The sequence below is a fragment of the Mustela nigripes genome, chromosome 4 (assembly GCF_022355385.1).
Source record: "Mustela nigripes isolate SB6536 chromosome 4, MUSNIG.SB6536, whole genome shotgun sequence".
Lineage (NCBI taxonomy): Eukaryota > Metazoa > Chordata > Mammalia > Carnivora > Mustelidae > Mustela > Mustela nigripes.
In genome coordinates, this window is record NC_081560.1 from 191046197 (window position 1) to 191062241 (window position 16045).

Below are 16045 nucleotides of genomic sequence, written 5' to 3' on the forward strand. Positions count from 1 at the left end.
ATGGCCCCAAAGATGTCCACATCCTGACCCCTAAAACCTGTGAACACGGTACACACAGGACAGAAGGGATGTTGTCCACGTGCATGAGCTGAAGATATCGAGGGGGGAGGCCATTCTGAGTCACCGGACGACCAACATCGTCCCAGGGTCTGTCCGGGGGAGCGGGACGCGGGAAAAGGTGGACTGAGGACTCTGATGGGGGCCGGGCACGCACCAAGGGATGCACACACCTCTAGAAGCTGGAAAGAGAGGGCGACAGATCCTCCCAGAGCCCTGCAGACCCTGACCGTCACCCAGGGAAACGCGTCCACACCTCTGTCCTCTGGAGCCGCAGAGAGTCAGTGGGTGTGCGCCAAGACACTAAGGCTCCGGGAGTTCACCGCAGCAGCAGCAGGAAATAGGGTTAAGACCAGCTGTTCCCCCTCTTGGGCATGAACAGCCAAGTGCTGAGAGCCCGGCAGACACGGACCCAGGAGTACTCACGACAGCCTTCAGCCCAATGCCGACAGCACAGCTTCCCTCTGCGCCCGCGGCGTCCCCTCCATCAGGACCGCGTCATCTGTCCTGCTGCTGCTGTCCCGGCTCACCAGAACCCCTGAAGTAGGACCGCACACCATGCACCTAGAGGGGAGTTCACGCTGACGGGAAACGCAGGAACACACCTTTGTCGCTCAGATCTGACCAGGCTTCCACACTGCTGGGCCTGGCCTCCGTGCGGATGCTCCAAGGGGGCCCCAAACCACAGAACATCAAGGCCCCACGGACCTGCATTTTCACGCACTGAGGGGCTCGCTGGGAGTGAAGGACTCACCAGGGGACAAGAGAGTGACTCAAAGCCTAGTGTGTCTGGAGGAGACGGCTTCATCCCCAGAAAGGCCCAGGGGAGAAGGGAGGGCTGGGACCTGGGAAGGTGGCGAGGGCAGGGACCTCTCTATGTGTGCGTCACGGTGATGTGCGCCGCTGCGGCCCCTGTGAGGCGCACCTAGAAACGCCGGTTTTACGTCTGACTTTCTGCAGAGCAGATTTCAAGTTTTTAAAAAAGACCGATTTTTTGCTCTTCTTTTGATGAGGAAGCATGTCAGTCACGGGAAGCTATCGCCGTAATCACAGCAGTTCCACAGCGAGGAACTAAACGGGAAGAAATGAAACACCAAAATTCTCCTACGTCCTTTGTCCGAAAAACACCTCCGTCCTCGGAGGAGAAGGCACCGCTGTTCACACTCAGAGCCCCTCCCTCGAGCCCCTCCAGGCTCAGCCACAACAGACCGTTTGTAAAAGAAAGCTATTCAGACCTGCAGCGTTTCCCTACACCAACAGTGGGAGGGAGACGCAAGACAGGGTGCGTGATGGAGCCGTCGGGCCTGCGGGGGCTCGGGCCCAGAAAGGGGCGAGCGGCGGTGAATGCGGTCCCCGAGGAGTGAAGGGTCCACAATGGCCCACAGGAAGCGGGGCACGACAGTCCGGAGCCAGGCCAAGGCGCCCACGGCGGCGGCAGGAAGGTGAGAAGGAAGGTCGCCTTCGACAGCAACACCCGAGGAGGACCGAGAGGACGGACCTGGGCCCCGCCGGCTGCACATTTATCTCCGAGGCGCACGCTTGCCAACCGCCTTCCCTGGCCCGCCCGCAGGCCGGCTCTGTCCGATCCTGTGTACGCGTCGCCTTCGGTAGGACGCACGCGCCACGCAGGTAACCCGAGCCCGAGGATGGCGTTTTCTTCTCGAAAGGACGGACGCCTGCGCCTGGCAAGGAGCCGGACGCACCCCGCACCCCAGGTCTCCCTAGTGCGGGCCGCTCCCGGGGCCGGGTGTTTTTCAGGTTCCTTCTTCCCAGCCCGAAGCCTTGGTGCTGACTAGACCCTCCCTCTCTGCAGCGATCTCAGAAGAACGACTCGTCCCTTGTCTCTGGTCCGTCGGGAGCTTTGCTCAGCGGCGGAGCTCTCAGCTCCGGCACAGAAAGGAGCTCTTCGGGGAAGAGCCCACCGTTCAGGGACTCTTCAGTCCCTTGTGCGAGGCAGCGCTGGTCCTCATGCCCTGGCGAGAGCGACCTTTCTCAAGGCGGACGTAACCCTAGAACCCGAGTCCAGCTCTGCAGGGGCCCTCGTAGCTGCCCCTTTCGGCCGCCTGCCCAGTGACCGGGACGTCTGACGGTGACGCCAGTTCCCGGTTCTGTGGTGCGGTTAGCTGCCCCGTCCCCCGGCGGTTAGCTGCCCCGTCCCCCCGGCGGTTAGCTGCCCCGTCCCCCCGGCGGTTAGCTGCCCCGCCCCCCCCCGGGCCGGCGCCCCCCCTCCCGGCAGGCGAGCACGCGGCTCTCCGATGGCCGCCGCCGACTTGTGCGGCACCGGCCCAGTCCGCGCTGGCCGGTCCCTACCTGCCTACGCTCCCGCCGCCCCTGCAGCTCCCCTCCCGGCCGCGGCGGCTCCGGCCCTGCACGGACAGTGGTCAGAAGCCGCCCGGCGGCGGCTCCTCCCTGCACCGGCCCCTGAAGGACGTCCTCCCCGGGGTGCGCCACCGCCTGGGGTCCACCTCGGCCACCTGGGCGCTCGGCCAAGGGGCCGGCGGCCGAGGGAACCCGGCCTGGCCCGGGCCGCCGAGAGGCTGTCGGATCCCCGCTGGTGACTGGAAGCTCTGGCCGAGGGGAGCCCCGAGGGCGCCTGGCCAGGGCGCGGCCTCCGGCGAGGGGCGGGCCCCTGCTCTCGGGGGCGCGGGGCGGTGCGGGGCGGGGCGGGGCGGCGCGCTGGGGGTGGACGGGTGTCGGGGGATGGCAGCCGTCCCGGGGCCCCTCCGAGCCCGCAGGCCCGCGGACCCCCACGGCCGGGGTCAGCCTGGAGGGCACCCCGGCCAGAATCTGCTCGCCCCGACGGCCCGAAAGCGCCCTCCTCGTGCGTGCGCGTCTCCGGACCAAGGCGCACGTGTCCGCTGTGAGGGTCACGCATCGGCTCGCACAGGCGGCCACAGGCGACGCCACGGCCGGTGGAGAGGGGCGTCCCCGGCCGGCCCCGCGGCCGCGTACGCATGCGCACCAGTCTCCGTCCGCGGCTGCGCGCGCACTGCGGGGCTTGGCGCCTGCGCGTCTCCGTCCGGGCGTCTCCATGGCGACCGCGGCGCCGGCCGCGGGCGCTGTCGGGAAGGCGGGCGGTGGCTCTCGGGGCGGGCGGTGCCGGCGCGGCAGGTGAGGCGGGGCGGGCGGGGCCGGAGGGAGGCCGCGCCCCGCGGGGTCCCCGTCGCGCCCCGCTGCCCGGCGAAGGCCTCTCAGTGCGGGGCTCAGGCCGGGTCCGAGCCGCGCGGGGGGAACGGCGACCCCGGCGGGGGGGACGGCGAGGACCGGCTCCGCCCTGCTCCCGCGGCTGCGGTTCGCTGGGGTCTCGGGACCCGCCCCGCCGCGGGGAGCCCGCCGGGGGTCGCGGCACCCGCGCGCCGTCCGCGGCCGCCGGTCCCCGGGGACCCCGCCGCAAGGGCCGCGCGTGCGCTGCGGTCGCCCCCGCGGGCCGGGCCTGGCTGTCCGTCCGGCCGCGCCCTCCCCGGTCCCCGCGTGCGCCGCCCTCCCGCGAGGACGCGCCGGCCGCCGCGCTGCTGCCGGGGCGCCGCTGGCCGCCCGGGGTCCGCCCGCGGTCCGCCCGCGGTTCCGGAGTCCGTCCGGCCCCAGCGGGCAGGCTGTCCCCGCGCCCCGCCTTGTGCCCGGACCCCGTGGCGCTCCCGGAGCGGGTGGCGGAGCGGCTGCGGCTGCGGGACGCGGCGAGCCTGACGCGGGGCGGCGAGCGCGGCGCCCTCCAGGCCGTGCGGCGGGAGCAGCACCCCGGCCGGCCGCGGGGAAGCCGTCCGGCTCCTCCGCCCCCTGCAGTCGCCTTTCCTGTCGGGTTTCCAGGCGCTGGAGGCTCAGTCTCGGGCTCCGCGGCGCGGGGTGGACGGAGAAGCGTACGGTCCGCAGAACCGCCTGGACTCCCGCGCCCTTCCTTCCTGCAAACTTAAACGCCAGGTTTACGCTTCAGCTTACTAAGGTGACGGTTTTGGAAGCAGGGGACACGGTCGTGGTCGGCCCCCCTGTGCCCCCGGAGGACCGTCGGGTCACCTGCATGTTGCTGTCCCCCCTCCCGTCTCCAGGTGCCTGCAGACCCAGGAGCATGAGCAGACGGCCCCGAGCTGCCCGCCGCTGAGAAATGGAAGGAAGCCGCTCCTGCGAGGTCCCCCCGGGGGCGGCTGCTCCAGCTAGGGGCCCCCCTGCTCCCCCCTCCGGAGAGGGTGACCAGGGAGCTCAGGGGGTCTTCTTTTCTGGCTCGTCGGTTTTAGACTTGAGTCAAAGTGGTCTTCACCACTTAGGAACGATCTTTAAAATTCCCAGCCTCGAAGTAAGTGGGCGTTTCATAGGGAGTTTGTGCCTCTGCCAAGTGAACGTGAGGCCTTTACCTGGAGTCCTCTGCTTAGGAGAGTGTTTCCAGGATGAGGGCTAGAAGAGGGTTAGCTCGGGGTTTCATGTGGGAGCACACCACGAAAGAGAAATTCCGGCCCGGGGACCCACCGCCGGAAACATCGCGGAGTCACACTGTGATACCTAGCCTCTCTTCTTGGGAAAGTCTAAGCACCAAAAGCCCGTGGTAGAAAGCACTGCGGAGGGCACCCTTGATCTCCTGTTGAAACCGCCCCCCCCCCCCAAAGAGCTCCCATGCAGTATTAAAACAGGTAAACCACTTCTCACCCCTGCCTCGCAGGAGTCACATGCTGACTTTCCCCTGTGCCTGGTGCCTCACCGGGCCCCTGCCAGCTGCTAACCTCGCGGGTACCGTCTCATGCTGTAGGGTTTCTAGAATAAGGTTCCATTGGAGCACAGTGTGGATGTGAATGGGGCAGGAGTGCAGGGCTTGGGCTCCCGCTGCCTCAGACTCATGTAATTTCTTTAAACCTAGTTTGTCTTCATCTGGAACAGGAGAAGGAGACCATTCTTGTGGGTCATTATGAGAATTACGCTGTAAGGCTCGTGAAGTGCAGCGCCCACAGGGCCCGCGGTCACGTCGCGCCCATAAGGTGTCGGCTGCCCTTTGGAGCACTTGCACAGAGCTGTGTGCTGGGGTGTCAGGTGCCCCGCTGTCGCACGTCACATGCCACGCGTTTGTGGTCGTGGCCGGCCCTGCCCCGCTCTCTCTTCCCTGAGCGCCGACCTCTTGCAGTGAATTAATTCCTGGGTCGTCAGGGCCGCTGTGTGTGAGCGCAAGCGCTCCTGACCATGAACGAAGGCTCCAGCATGTCATGAGCTTTACGGGACCTCCGTGCACGGCAGGAAGGAAGAAGAGGAAATTCTGAACTGTTCTTTAGCCTCAATAAAGAAACATCGTAACTGTTCATGCCTCTCAGAAAACAGAGATGGTTACTATGGCAACGAATCACAGAGTGAGGCGGCCGCTCTGTTCCTTGGGTTCCCGGTCCCGGTGCAGGCGAAGCAGTGATCTCCGAGGTCACCAGTCACGCGTCCAGAGATGTGTGCACACGGAGCACTAGGAGGCCGTCTTTGCGGCCCCACGCAAAGAAGCCTTTGGGCTTCTGTGGCACTGTCACCTCGCTGGTGGCTGGAACAGCCCTTTGCAAAGAGCGGCACCATCTCTTCCCGCCTTTTCTGGCCTTTGGGAGGATGTGTGGGTTCAGAGCTGAACCCTAGAGCCAGCTTGGCCCGAGAGAGAGCGGGCCTGAGAAGCTTGGAGGCCGCGCTGCCGCTGAGGCCAGAGTGGGCTCACATTGAGGTACACACATGCTGTGCGGGCCTGACGGCCTGACTGTGCTCCAGGGACTGGCCGTGGCCAGCATGGTGTCTGGCCATGCCTCGGCGAGCTGGAGAGTTCCCACTGCATGCGCTGGTAAAGCCCCTGCCCTACCCGTGAAGACGCGGTGCTCCGCATTGGAGGCAGAGCTGGGCGTCGTGATACTGTGGCCAAAGCCAGGGGCTGGTCGCAGTGGCTGCACTTAGGGCTCCTGAGTCGTGGTGGCTGCTGCTTCCTGGCCCCCCTCTGTGCCAGGAGCTGCTCACCCCGTGGCCCTGGGCAGGTGGGTCATGTGACCCCTTCACAGGGGCAACACCAGAGCACAGAGAGGTTTGGGAGCCCGCTTAGAGTCACACAGCTAGTAAAGTTCCAAATCCAGATTTGAACCCAGAGAGTCTGGCTTCCGGGCCTGCGGTCTCAACAATTGTGCCCCACCGTCTCGGCGGCGGTGGAGGAGTTAGAGATCCTCATGGGACGTGCAGAGCAGTGAGGGGGTGCGCCACTTGCCACAGCAGCACCAGAGCTGGGGGCACCTAGGCGCTCTGCCCCAAGCTTCTGGTTCCTGATCTCTGCTCAGGTCTTGACCTGACGGTGGTGGATTCAGGCCCCGCATTGGACTCCATGCTCGGCGTGGAACCTACTTAAGAATTCCCCGTAATCGTGCCGCGCTGTGACTGGGGCTCTCATGTGTGCCCTTTACACGGCTGCAGTGAGTGCCGCATGGGCTGACGTGGCCCTGCCCTCCCTCTCACGTCCTGCGACAGTGGCTGGCTTCTGCGGAGCTGCTGGTGGTAACCAGAGACAGCGGCCCTGCAGCCGAGGCAGACAGCTTGGTGCACGGTTTCTTTAGTTTCCTGTGAACTCTTGGCTTGGGTCGAGTCTCTGGGACCAGACTCGGCTTGTGCCTTTTGTCCCCTGACCACAGTTACTGCGGGCTGCCTGTGGCAGGCACTAGGGAAGGGGCAGGGACAGCAGAGCCCAAGAGGCGTCATGTGTGGGGCGTAGGAAGGGGGAGAGGGACTGAAACGCTTGGAGAGTCGGTCTGGGGTTCAGGGGTATTTGCAGAGAACATGTGGTGTGCGCAGCAGCGGTGGCTGAGTCGTCAGCCATGAGGGAGCCGCGGGGCCAGCCCGGAGTCCCTCTCCACACCCAAAACCTGGGCAGGGGACCCTGATGCTTTCCCTTCTGACTCTCGTCTGCTGTTTATAGTGTCTGACAGTAAGATCTTCTGGGCTTTCTTTTCACTTGATATGTCTGAGTTCAAGACCTGGGGTGCTTCTGGAAGTGCTCTGGGATGCATCATGTTTTAAAATGCAGTTGGTTGACAAGATTTTCTTGTTTCTTCTCCCCGGAAGCAACTGCATCTTCAAAGAAATGCCCTCTGCGAGCTCCCTACAGATTTCTTCCAGTTGCTGCCAAGCCTCACTTGGCTGGACCTCCGCTGTAACAGAATTAAAGCACTTCCTTCTGGGATTGGGTCTCACAAGTAAGTTGTATGTTAGTATTTCCAGATTTTGAGACCATCGTGTGTTAAAACATCTGAGTGCTGGCCCTTGTGCTGCTCAGCTCCTGCCCCTGATTGAATTTTGATTTCAGTGCAGAAGCACTTAGCGCTGTTTTTAAAGCCAGCTAAGAGATGCAGCGGCTAAATGAACCAGACACACGGAACTGGGTCATAGTGCAGGATGCTTAATAGCACGGAGAATGCTGGAGGCCACAGTGCCTTTGCTGGACCAGCAGTGAGGTGTTTGCACCATCTGGTTCCAGCCCTGACTGTCCTCATGCGAAGCTGCCACAAGGGCTGGGAGCTGGGTCAAGGAACCGCAACCAGCCTCTCGGCTCCCGAGGCCTGCGGGAGCTGAGATAACAAGAAATGCCTTCCCTTTTGGGGAGCTGGAAACCCCAACGTAAGCAAGGCCTGTCATCCTGCCACGTTCCTGCTGCTCTGATCCCAGGGGCTTCCTAGCACCCCCACACCTGGAATGGACGCCGCGCCTCCCTCGTCCTCATGTAGCCCCGGCCAGCAGCCCTGGGTCCCCTCGTCCTGGGTCAGCCGCCTCAGACCCCCGGGAGTGGGGCTCACAGTGCGCTCCGCCTGCTGTCCTGACTCAGCACCTCCAGCTCCCGCCTCCCTCCCTGTCTGTGTTTCCTGACCTTGTGAGAACCTTCCCGTAAACACTGTAGGATCTCCTTTAATGCGAGTGCCTCCTGGGCAGAGGAGAGCACACGCATAGGCCGTGGGCGTGTGTGCACCGGGCGACGTGGGGGACGGCCAGGTGGCCCATGTGCCAGGACACGGGAGGGAGAGGGCTACCCTTGCAGGCTGGGCTTGCCATGTGGGGTTTCATTCTGATCTGAATGGCGGAGTCACGGAGGATTTGAGTGCAGAAGGTGGGACTCGACTTGGCCTTGAGGTCGCTCTCTAAGGAGGGGGGTGGCAGCCTGAGTCAGGCTGACTACACAGAGCTGCAGGCCACTTGAGAAGCCAGTGGGGTTCAGGATGGCCACAGGGTGTTGGAGGAAGACGGGTATGCCGGGCCGACCCCCCTTCCTATTTGAGCAACTGTGTCGGCCGAGAGCCACGCAGCCGCCGTGACTCAGCAGACCGGAGGTCTGTACAAGGCCCTTCGCAGGCCTGAGCTGTAGCTCACGGTTGTTCAGAGTAACTTTTAGGAAGTGAGTATTTTGTCACACGTCACAGAGAGAGAAAATCCCTGTGAGGCATTTGAGACTTTGCCGGCTCCGCAAGGAAGCAGCTGATTTCTGATGCTGAGCTGGGGCCTTTGGCCGGGGCAGTCAGAGCCGGGAGCCGCCTTCCTGGAGCTCCTGGACTAGTCGGGGTCTGCAGATCGCCTGCCGTGAGTTGTGCCACCGGACACACAGAACCGTGGCCTTGGCCCCTGGCAGGTGGCTGAGCCTTCCCGGGGCCGGTGCCCACCGTGTCCCCTCCAGACTGGCGGCCTCGCGCGGTCTCCCGGCTTGCAGTCACAGGTGGGCCGGGAGGGCGTGGTCCATCCCCAGGTCCTCGTCTTCGGTGCCGAGGGTCATTCCGTGCTTTCTGTCCCGCAGCTGGGTGCCCGCACCGCGAGGAGACGGATTGCTACTCAGAGGGCAAATAAGCAAAAACCCGTTGCCTAAGCACTGTTCTTTCCTAGAAAGTAAGCCCGCAGTCCCCCAGCTTCAGAGTTCTTTGATTTTGCCAGTCAAAGCCAGCTGCTTAGTATTGTTTAAGATACAGTTTTGCATGTGATTTATAGCCCGTTATGTCATTAAAATTAGATTAGCTTGCGAAGTGCTGAAACGTATTAATCAGAAATGTTAAGTAATTATGGGCTTATTGAAAACCTTAAACTTTCCGAAAAGCCTAATTAAAGCAGCGCCAGTGTTAATGCTCTCCCCTCTCATTGTCTTGGACGTGTGAGCTTGTGCCCAGAGAGCGAGCCAGGATGCGCACACGTCGGTAAGTGCACCCCTTGGCCAGGCAGCTCCGGCTCCGGGTGTGAACGTGTGTGCTCCACGGGAAGTCGTCGGCATCACGGGGGGGTGACTGCTGATAGTATGTACGGGGTCAGCAGTGTGTCAGTTCATTGCTCGAGGTGCACGAGACTATCCACACAGATCATTGCCTGGACACGCTTTCTAGGGGATGGCAGGTTCCCATGGCCTCCGCCCACCACTGCAGACCCCCAGGCCTGCAAGCCGTGCTCAGGGGCACCCTGACCCACAGGACCTGCTGCTGGGGAGCCCAGGGCGCCCGCCCACCTGCAGCCCCCGGTCTGCAGGTCTGTCCGTCCTGTGCAGGGCCAGCACCCGCCCGTCCTCCGCCTGCTTTCTGTGTTCCACAACTAAAAGGGGCTGAACCCAAAACAAGTGGTTGAAGGGACATTGAAATAATGCACCTTTGTGTAATCAAGAAAAGTTCAATGGATAAAGTCTGTTCCTTTAAAACTTCAAATAAGAAGGGAAAGCCAAGAGAGCAAATGGAAAGAAAATTGCCTAATCTTCAGGTAATCTGATTTCCCTTTGGGGTTGCCGATCCAAAAATCAACCTTAATTTAACTGGAATACTAGAGCTCTGAATTGTCCGCCTGTAAGACGGCCTTTTCCCATCAAATCCTGTGGACTCTGCTCTGCTGTGATGTTGGGAATTTAGTGTCTTTCACCTTCGAGGTGGAATGAGGCTTGAGAAGGCTCCTCCCACTCACCGTGCGGAGTCGTTAATGGGATTTGTAGGTGTGCCCAGCTGCTCCTCGGTACCCTAACCCTAACTGAAACCGGGGGACGCAGCTTGGACCCCCTCTAGTCACTCGACCCACCTGGTGGCTTCCTGGGGCCGCTGAGGTCAGCGATAGATGAGAAGCCCCTCTCCAGGGGCTCGTGAGGTCTCTTCCACCGGGGCAGGCAGCCGGCCCCACAGGGTCGGTGTCCCTGCGCGCCTGGAACCCAGACAGGCCACTCTGCGCTGTGGGGCGGGTGGTGTGCTGGTGGCAGGCTGTCCCTGGAGACGGGGTAGTACAGTGGGTTCAGCAATCCCCCCGAGTCCTGGGAGGCCCAGGGTGACGTGCATACAGGGCGGCTGGGGCTGGGGGACCTGCCCCTTGCCTGGATGCCCCCCCCCCCGCCGGGGCTGGAGACATGAGCCTCAGGGTATTGTGGTCTTTTTATGTCAGATTTCAGCTGAGGGTCCCTAAAAAGGGAAGGAGAAAAAGAAACTAATCCTTAGTGTATGATGCAGTCTTGAGAATTAAACGTGCAAACAGGGCACCTGGGGGCCGGGTGGCTCAGTGGGTTAAGCCTCTGACATCGGCTTGGGTTCTGATCCCAGGGTCCTGAGATCAAGCCCCACATCGGGCTCTCTGCTCGGCGGGGAGCCTGCTTCTTCCTCTCTCTCTCTGCCTGCCTCTCTGCCTGCTTGTGATCTGTCTGTCGAATAAATAAATAAATGAGTCTTTTAAAAAAGAATTAAATGTGGAAAAAGCAGCATAGTAGGGTAAAAGGGGCAAGACCGAATTTAACATGAGATCTTCGTGTTTCCCCATGGCTGAGTAACTTTTCATGGGCACCTTGTATCCTGTCTCTCCGGGGTACATTTTGTGCCAGATTTTCTAGGAGCTGTTACTAGGTACTAGGGATCTGGAGTCAAAGGCCTGGAGAAACGTCCCTCATCCCGGCTTGTTCTGAGACTGCCCCGGGCCCTTCACTGTGAGTGACCCCGCAGGCGGTGTGCAGTGTGGCAGAAGGCTCCCAAGTATTTCACTGGGAAAATGTGCTCACGGAGCATCCCCGAGGGCTGGGGTCCCTCCCGCACACCTCAGGGAGCACCGAGATCGGCAGTCAGAGCACTGACAAGGCCCAGAGATTTCCTGGTTGTCACGGCGTCGGGATGGCGTCCCCCTGGACTGGTGGGTAGAGAGCAGGATGCTGCCGGACGTCCCACAGGGGCAGGGCAGCCCCCCAGCAGACAGTCGCCTGGAGGGTCAGTGTGCTGAGACCAGGAGCCGCATGGGCGGACAGCCGTGGGCCACGCGTGTGCACCTGCAGCAACATTGTCTCCTTAAAGAGGCGGTGAAGGAAGAAATTCGATGGTGTATTTTGGGAATGGTCATTTCATTTTCTGCTTTTAAAATTATATATTTTTTATTTTGTTTTAAAGGCATTTGAAAACTTTGCTTTTGGAAAGAAATCCTATCAAAAAGTTGCCTGTGGAGCTGGGTAAGTGTTCAAACAGTAAAATAAAAGCTGGCTTTAACCTGCTGCCCTTTTAAGCTCAGGGAGCCTGTGATGGAGACAGGAGACAAGCCCCCGGGGGCGAGCTGGCTCCTGCTTTCGTCATCCGTACCCCTTCCGCCCTTCCCGGGCTCGGACGGCACAGCGCTCGGGAGCTGTCGTGTTGGAACATAGATCCACACGGCAGGTAGGACGCAGCAGAGAAGTAATAACCGCGGAGGGCTGCGGAGCCAGAGCGCACCTTCAGGAAAGCCGGCCCCAGCGCTGCCCTGCGCAGTGGCGGTCCCCCTCTGTCCCTCCCTCCCGGGAGCCTGCGGGTCCTACGGCCTCTCCTTGCTCCCCTGGCGAGCTTGGCCGCTGGCGTCTCCCTGACAGTGCACGTTTAAAGGGCCCTCCCTTGGACTTGACTCAGACCGGTACGGGGTGCGGGGCACGCGCGGTTCAGGCTCAGCGCCGAGCTGCTGGGGTGTACGCGTGGGGACGTGTGTAAGTCTAGTGCTTTCATCCGTATTCCTTTTCCCGGCTGTCAAGTGAGGAGGACGCAGAAGACGATGTTCTCTGGTCTGCGTCTGTCCGCCTCCCATTCTTCTGCTCTTTGCTCTGTTTTGATAGGTTGGATTTGCTGTCCGTTCCCTAACCTTGAGTTGGAAGCTTAGGTCACTGATTTTTTTTTTTTTTTTAAGATTTTATTTGAGAGCAAGAGGGGGAGGGAGCACAGGTGGGAGAAGAAGCAGAGGCAGAGGCAGAGGGAGAAGCAGGCTCCCCGCGGAGCAGGAAGCCTGATGCGGGGCTTGATCCCAGGACCCCGGCATCAGGACCTGAGCTGAAGGCAGACGCTTCACCGACTGAGCCAAATCACCAATTTAAACCTTTCTGTCCTAATCCATGCAGTCACGACCGGTGATTTCCCCCCAGCGCTGCCTTAGCTGCCCCCACAAGCCCCCACATTGTACATCTCCACTGTCATTCAGCACAAGACATTCTCGAATAGTCTGTGACCCATGGGCTCTCCCTGTTGTGCTTCATTTACACACAGTGGGAGACTTTCTGATTCCCTTTCTTTGGTTGAATTCTAATTTAATGCCACATACGCTGTGTAATTTTGGTTATTCAAAACTTGTTCAGGTGTGCTTTCCAGTCCAGGATGCATTCTGTGTGGCAAGCATCGCCTGGTGCACAAGAGAAGCGTGTGTGTGCTCACACGGCCACGCGATGCGATGTCCCACGTATTGGGTTAGTCAAGTCGCTTGATCCCAGCGTTCAAACTACCTACATCCCTTTGTGCCTGTTTCTTTTGTCAGTGCCTGAAGGACCGTGTTGAAATCGTGAACCATGGTTGTGCCGTGTCTGTCTTTCATTTTAGATCTGTCCGCTTTTACCTTATGTGTTTTGATACTATGTTATTGGTTGAATAGAAATTTGGGATTTTTCTGTTGTTAGTTTTGTTACTCTGGTGTGTGGAGCGTTATGGCATTGTGGTTTTCATATGCGTTTCTCTGATGGCCGGTGATGTGGAAACTCTCCTATGCCTATTGGCCATTCAGTATGTATTAGCGATGAAGTTTCAGATACAGGTGAGGTTCAGTGGGGTGGAGTCCGGAGCCGACGACCAAAAATGAATTCTTGAGACGTCTTTGGTGCAGAATGGTGGTTTATTAAGGCACGGGGCCAGGATCCATGGGCAGGAAGCGCTGCTGCCCTGTGACCCCGAGGACTAGCTATTATGTACTCGGGAGTTGGGGCGGTGAGCACAGAGGGGTTCAGAAGGACTGACTGTCAGGATGCTGGAGGCCTGGTTATTGTCAAGCCAAGCTAGGTTTTGTTTTGTTTTTCTAATGAGGTACCAACATGAAGACAGTTGGAGTCTTCTGGAAGTTAGGCTGTTGTCAGTCAGAGGACACTGGTAAACTGAGGGAGACTCCTGTCCTGCAGGACTGTGATCTCTGCTCCTTAACCATCTGCTCTCAATGTAGGGCAGCCGGCAGTGCCCGAGGAATGTCACCGATGTCACAAGGGGGGCGGAGATGTGAATTTAAAAACTGAATAAATTCACAGTCTTGTCCTTAGCTAGCCTTTCACTCCCCATCATCTGTGGGTCCTCCGACCTTCTGCTCACTGTTTTTATGGCACATGGTTTCATTCCTTGGCTTCCAACCTGTCTGTGTTTACAACACATTGCTCGTGTTGCAGGATGTGGTTGGGCTCACTTTTATCCAGTCAGACAATCTCTGCCTTTTTAATTTTCGTGGGTTTTTTTAAAGATTTTTTTATTTATTAAGAGACAGAGAGAAAGCACGCACATGTGTATGAACAAACAGAGGGGCAGTGGGAGAGGTTGACCAGTGACTCTCTACTGAGCAGGGGCCTGCGGCCATGACCACAGCCAAAACGACAGTCGCTGCCCAACCAACTGAGCCGCCCAGGTGCCCCTGTTTTGTCTTAATTCTTTTTTTTTTTAAAGATTTTATTTATTTATTTGACAGAGAGAGATCACAGTAGACAGAGAGGCAGGCAGAGAGAGAGGAAGGGAAGCAGGCTCCCTGCTGAGCAGAGACGTGGGGCTCGATCCCAGGACCCTGAGATCATGACCTGAGCTGAAGGCAGAGGCTTAGCCCACTGAGCCACCCAGGCGCCCCCCTATTTTGCCTTAATTCGTAAAGGACATTGTTGATCTAGAATTAAGGTTGGATTCTTTTAATCGAGGACTTTAAAGAAGTTGCGCCGACTCCAGGCCTCAGAGGTCCTTCATTCTTGGTTCTCCTTTATCAACTGTGATGATTGGTTTCAGTTACTTTCAAGGTTTTCTTGAAAAAGAAACCTTTTTCTTTGCTTTTCAGCAGTTTGACTATGAGGGACCTAGCTGTGGTTTTCTTTGCATTTAGCCTCCTTGGAGTTTGTTGAATTTATTCAGTTTTTAAATTCACATCTCTTGCCAAATTTGGGAGATATTTTGGTCATTAAGCCGTCAAATATTTTTCTGCTCCTGGTCTCTCTTTTTACCTATTTGTTGGGATTGCTGTTATTGTTCCCAGATCACTGACCTTTTGTACATTTAAAGTCCACACTTTTCTGCTCTTCAGAGAAGATGACATCTTCAAGGTTATGAGCCTTCCTTGTCGTCTCCAGCCGGCTGTGAGCTTTGCCCAGTGATGTACGTTCAGATACTGTATTGTCAATCTTAGGGTTTTCATATTTTATTAGTTACTATTTTCTACTGAGAGTTCTTATTTTTTCATTTGATATGAACATATTTTTCCTTTAATAATTTTTTTGGATTATATCTTGGATATCATGATAGATACATTGCAGAGATTCTGGATTCTGTTATATTCCTCTTTAGAGTATTGTTTTTTTTTTATAAATAGGTAGTTACGTTGCAAGGACAGAGACAGACCGCGAACTCTGTCTGTCTGGCAGAGGGCAGTAGCTGTGGCCATGCTGTCCCACATGTGGGAAGTTCAGGACTGTAAAGACCATGTACATGGAGACGGAAGGCTCCCCTTGACTGTCCCCTCTCTGGAGTCCAGGCCTTCACTCTTTAGGGGCTGTGGTATCTCTGCAGGCCGTCCTCTGACGCTGCAGGTCGTTATGACCTTAAGGGTTTCGGTCTGCTGCAGCTGCCCCGTGTGGTCCAGAAAGCTGTACAGATACTACACTCTTTCGTGTCTTTCTCTTCTTGGAGCTGTTGTTCCCCCTCTCGTTTCTGCCTGCTTTTCACTTCTGTCTTGCCCGGTTTCCACAAACAGTGTCCTGCAGAGTTGATCTCATGGGAGCTGCTCCAGCACTGCTGGAAGTAGGATCCCCTCAATGCACCATGTGCAGCATTGCCAAGTGGTTCTCTAAGAGCCACGTGCACGTCCTTGACCGACGAGCGTCTGTAGACGTGAGTGCTCTTCCCATTGCCTCCTCCCTCCTCTGTCCTGTCGTGTTCATAGATTTTGCTTTTGTTGTGCTGTAAATCGCAGATACATCTTCAACTGTCCGTATTTATTTATATTTTCTTACATGTTTACCCTACATTTCTCAAAGTTCCCTGCTTCCACCTGGAATGACCATCTTAGCCTGAAGATCTGTCTTTGCTATTGTCATTTAGGCTTTTGGTAATGAATTATTCAAGTTTGATTTTCTAAAAAGGCATCTTGACTTTCCCATCATTTTTGAAGAATATTTGACAAGAGTATAAGAACCCAGATTTCATTCTAAAGTGTCTTTATTGTTTTCTGGCTTCTAACCTCTGTTGAGAAGTCCGCTGTCATTCTTACTGCTTTTCTTTTAAAGGGGATGCGTCTCCTGTGCCTGTCTTCCTGTTTAATCTTCAGCAGTTCGCCTGTGATGTGCCTGGGTGTGGCTTTCTTTGTATTTACTTTATCTGGGGCTCCTTGAGCTTCTGGAATGTGTTTACTGATGTCTTTAATCAGATTTGGAAAGTCCCGGGCTGTCAACCTAATTTCTGTAGGTCTGGCTTCTTGCTCCTTCTCCTCTCCTCCTGGCCTCCAGGTGCGTGGCTGTCGGGGTGTTGATTCTTTCCCACGAGCCTCAGACCCACTCTTCTTTTCCCAGCCTTCTCTCTTTGTT

At 58.0% G+C, this 16045-nt stretch overlaps 2 protein-coding genes across 6 annotated transcripts in view; both read left to right on the forward strand.

Moving 5' to 3' along the window:
- Positions 1-1431: 1431 nt before the first annotated feature.
- On the forward strand, positions 1432-3993 carry LOC132016501 (collagen alpha-1(I) chain-like). The gene is made up of 6 exons (XM_059397768.1): positions 1432-1499; positions 1628-1686; positions 1871-2060; positions 2181-2708; positions 2945-3773; positions 3862-3993. Exons 1-6 carry the CDS (start codon positions 1432-1434, stop codon positions 3991-3993), a joined length of 1806 nt encoding a protein of 601 aa, XP_059253751.1.
- LRRC27 (leucine rich repeat containing 27) overlaps positions 3098-16045 on the forward strand; it is a 29282-nt gene continuing 16334 nt past the window's right edge. For 4 of the 5 annotated variants that reach the window (XR_009404051.1, XM_059398873.1, XM_059398872.1 and 1 more), the window contains exons 1-4: positions 3569-3994; positions 4098-4342; positions 7099-7229; positions 11397-11455. Coding sequence is in view for 4 of the 5 variants with exons in the window: in XM_059398873.1 (XP_059254856.1) it covers positions 4154-4342; positions 7099-7229; positions 11397-11455 (379 nt within the window). In the remaining variant the exon portion in view is untranslated. Of the gene's footprint in view, positions 3169-3568; positions 3995-4097; positions 4343-7098; positions 7230-11396; positions 11456-16045 lie in introns of those variants that run through there. The other variant, XM_059398871.1, reaches the window with a different exon arrangement.

Coding starts and splice junctions, on each gene's coding strand:
- LOC132016501 (XM_059397768.1), top strand. CDS start 1,432: ATGGCCCACAGGAAGCGGGGCACGACAGTCCGGAGCCAGGCCAAGGCG. Junction 1,687..1,870: donor AGGACGCACGCGCCACGCAG/GTAACCCGAGCC, acceptor CCCTCTCTGCAG/CGATCTCAGAAGAACGACTC. Junction 3,774..3,861: donor AGCGCGGCGCCCTCCAGGCC/GTGCGGCGGGAG, acceptor TCGGGTTTCCAG/GCGCTGGAGGCTCAGTCTCG.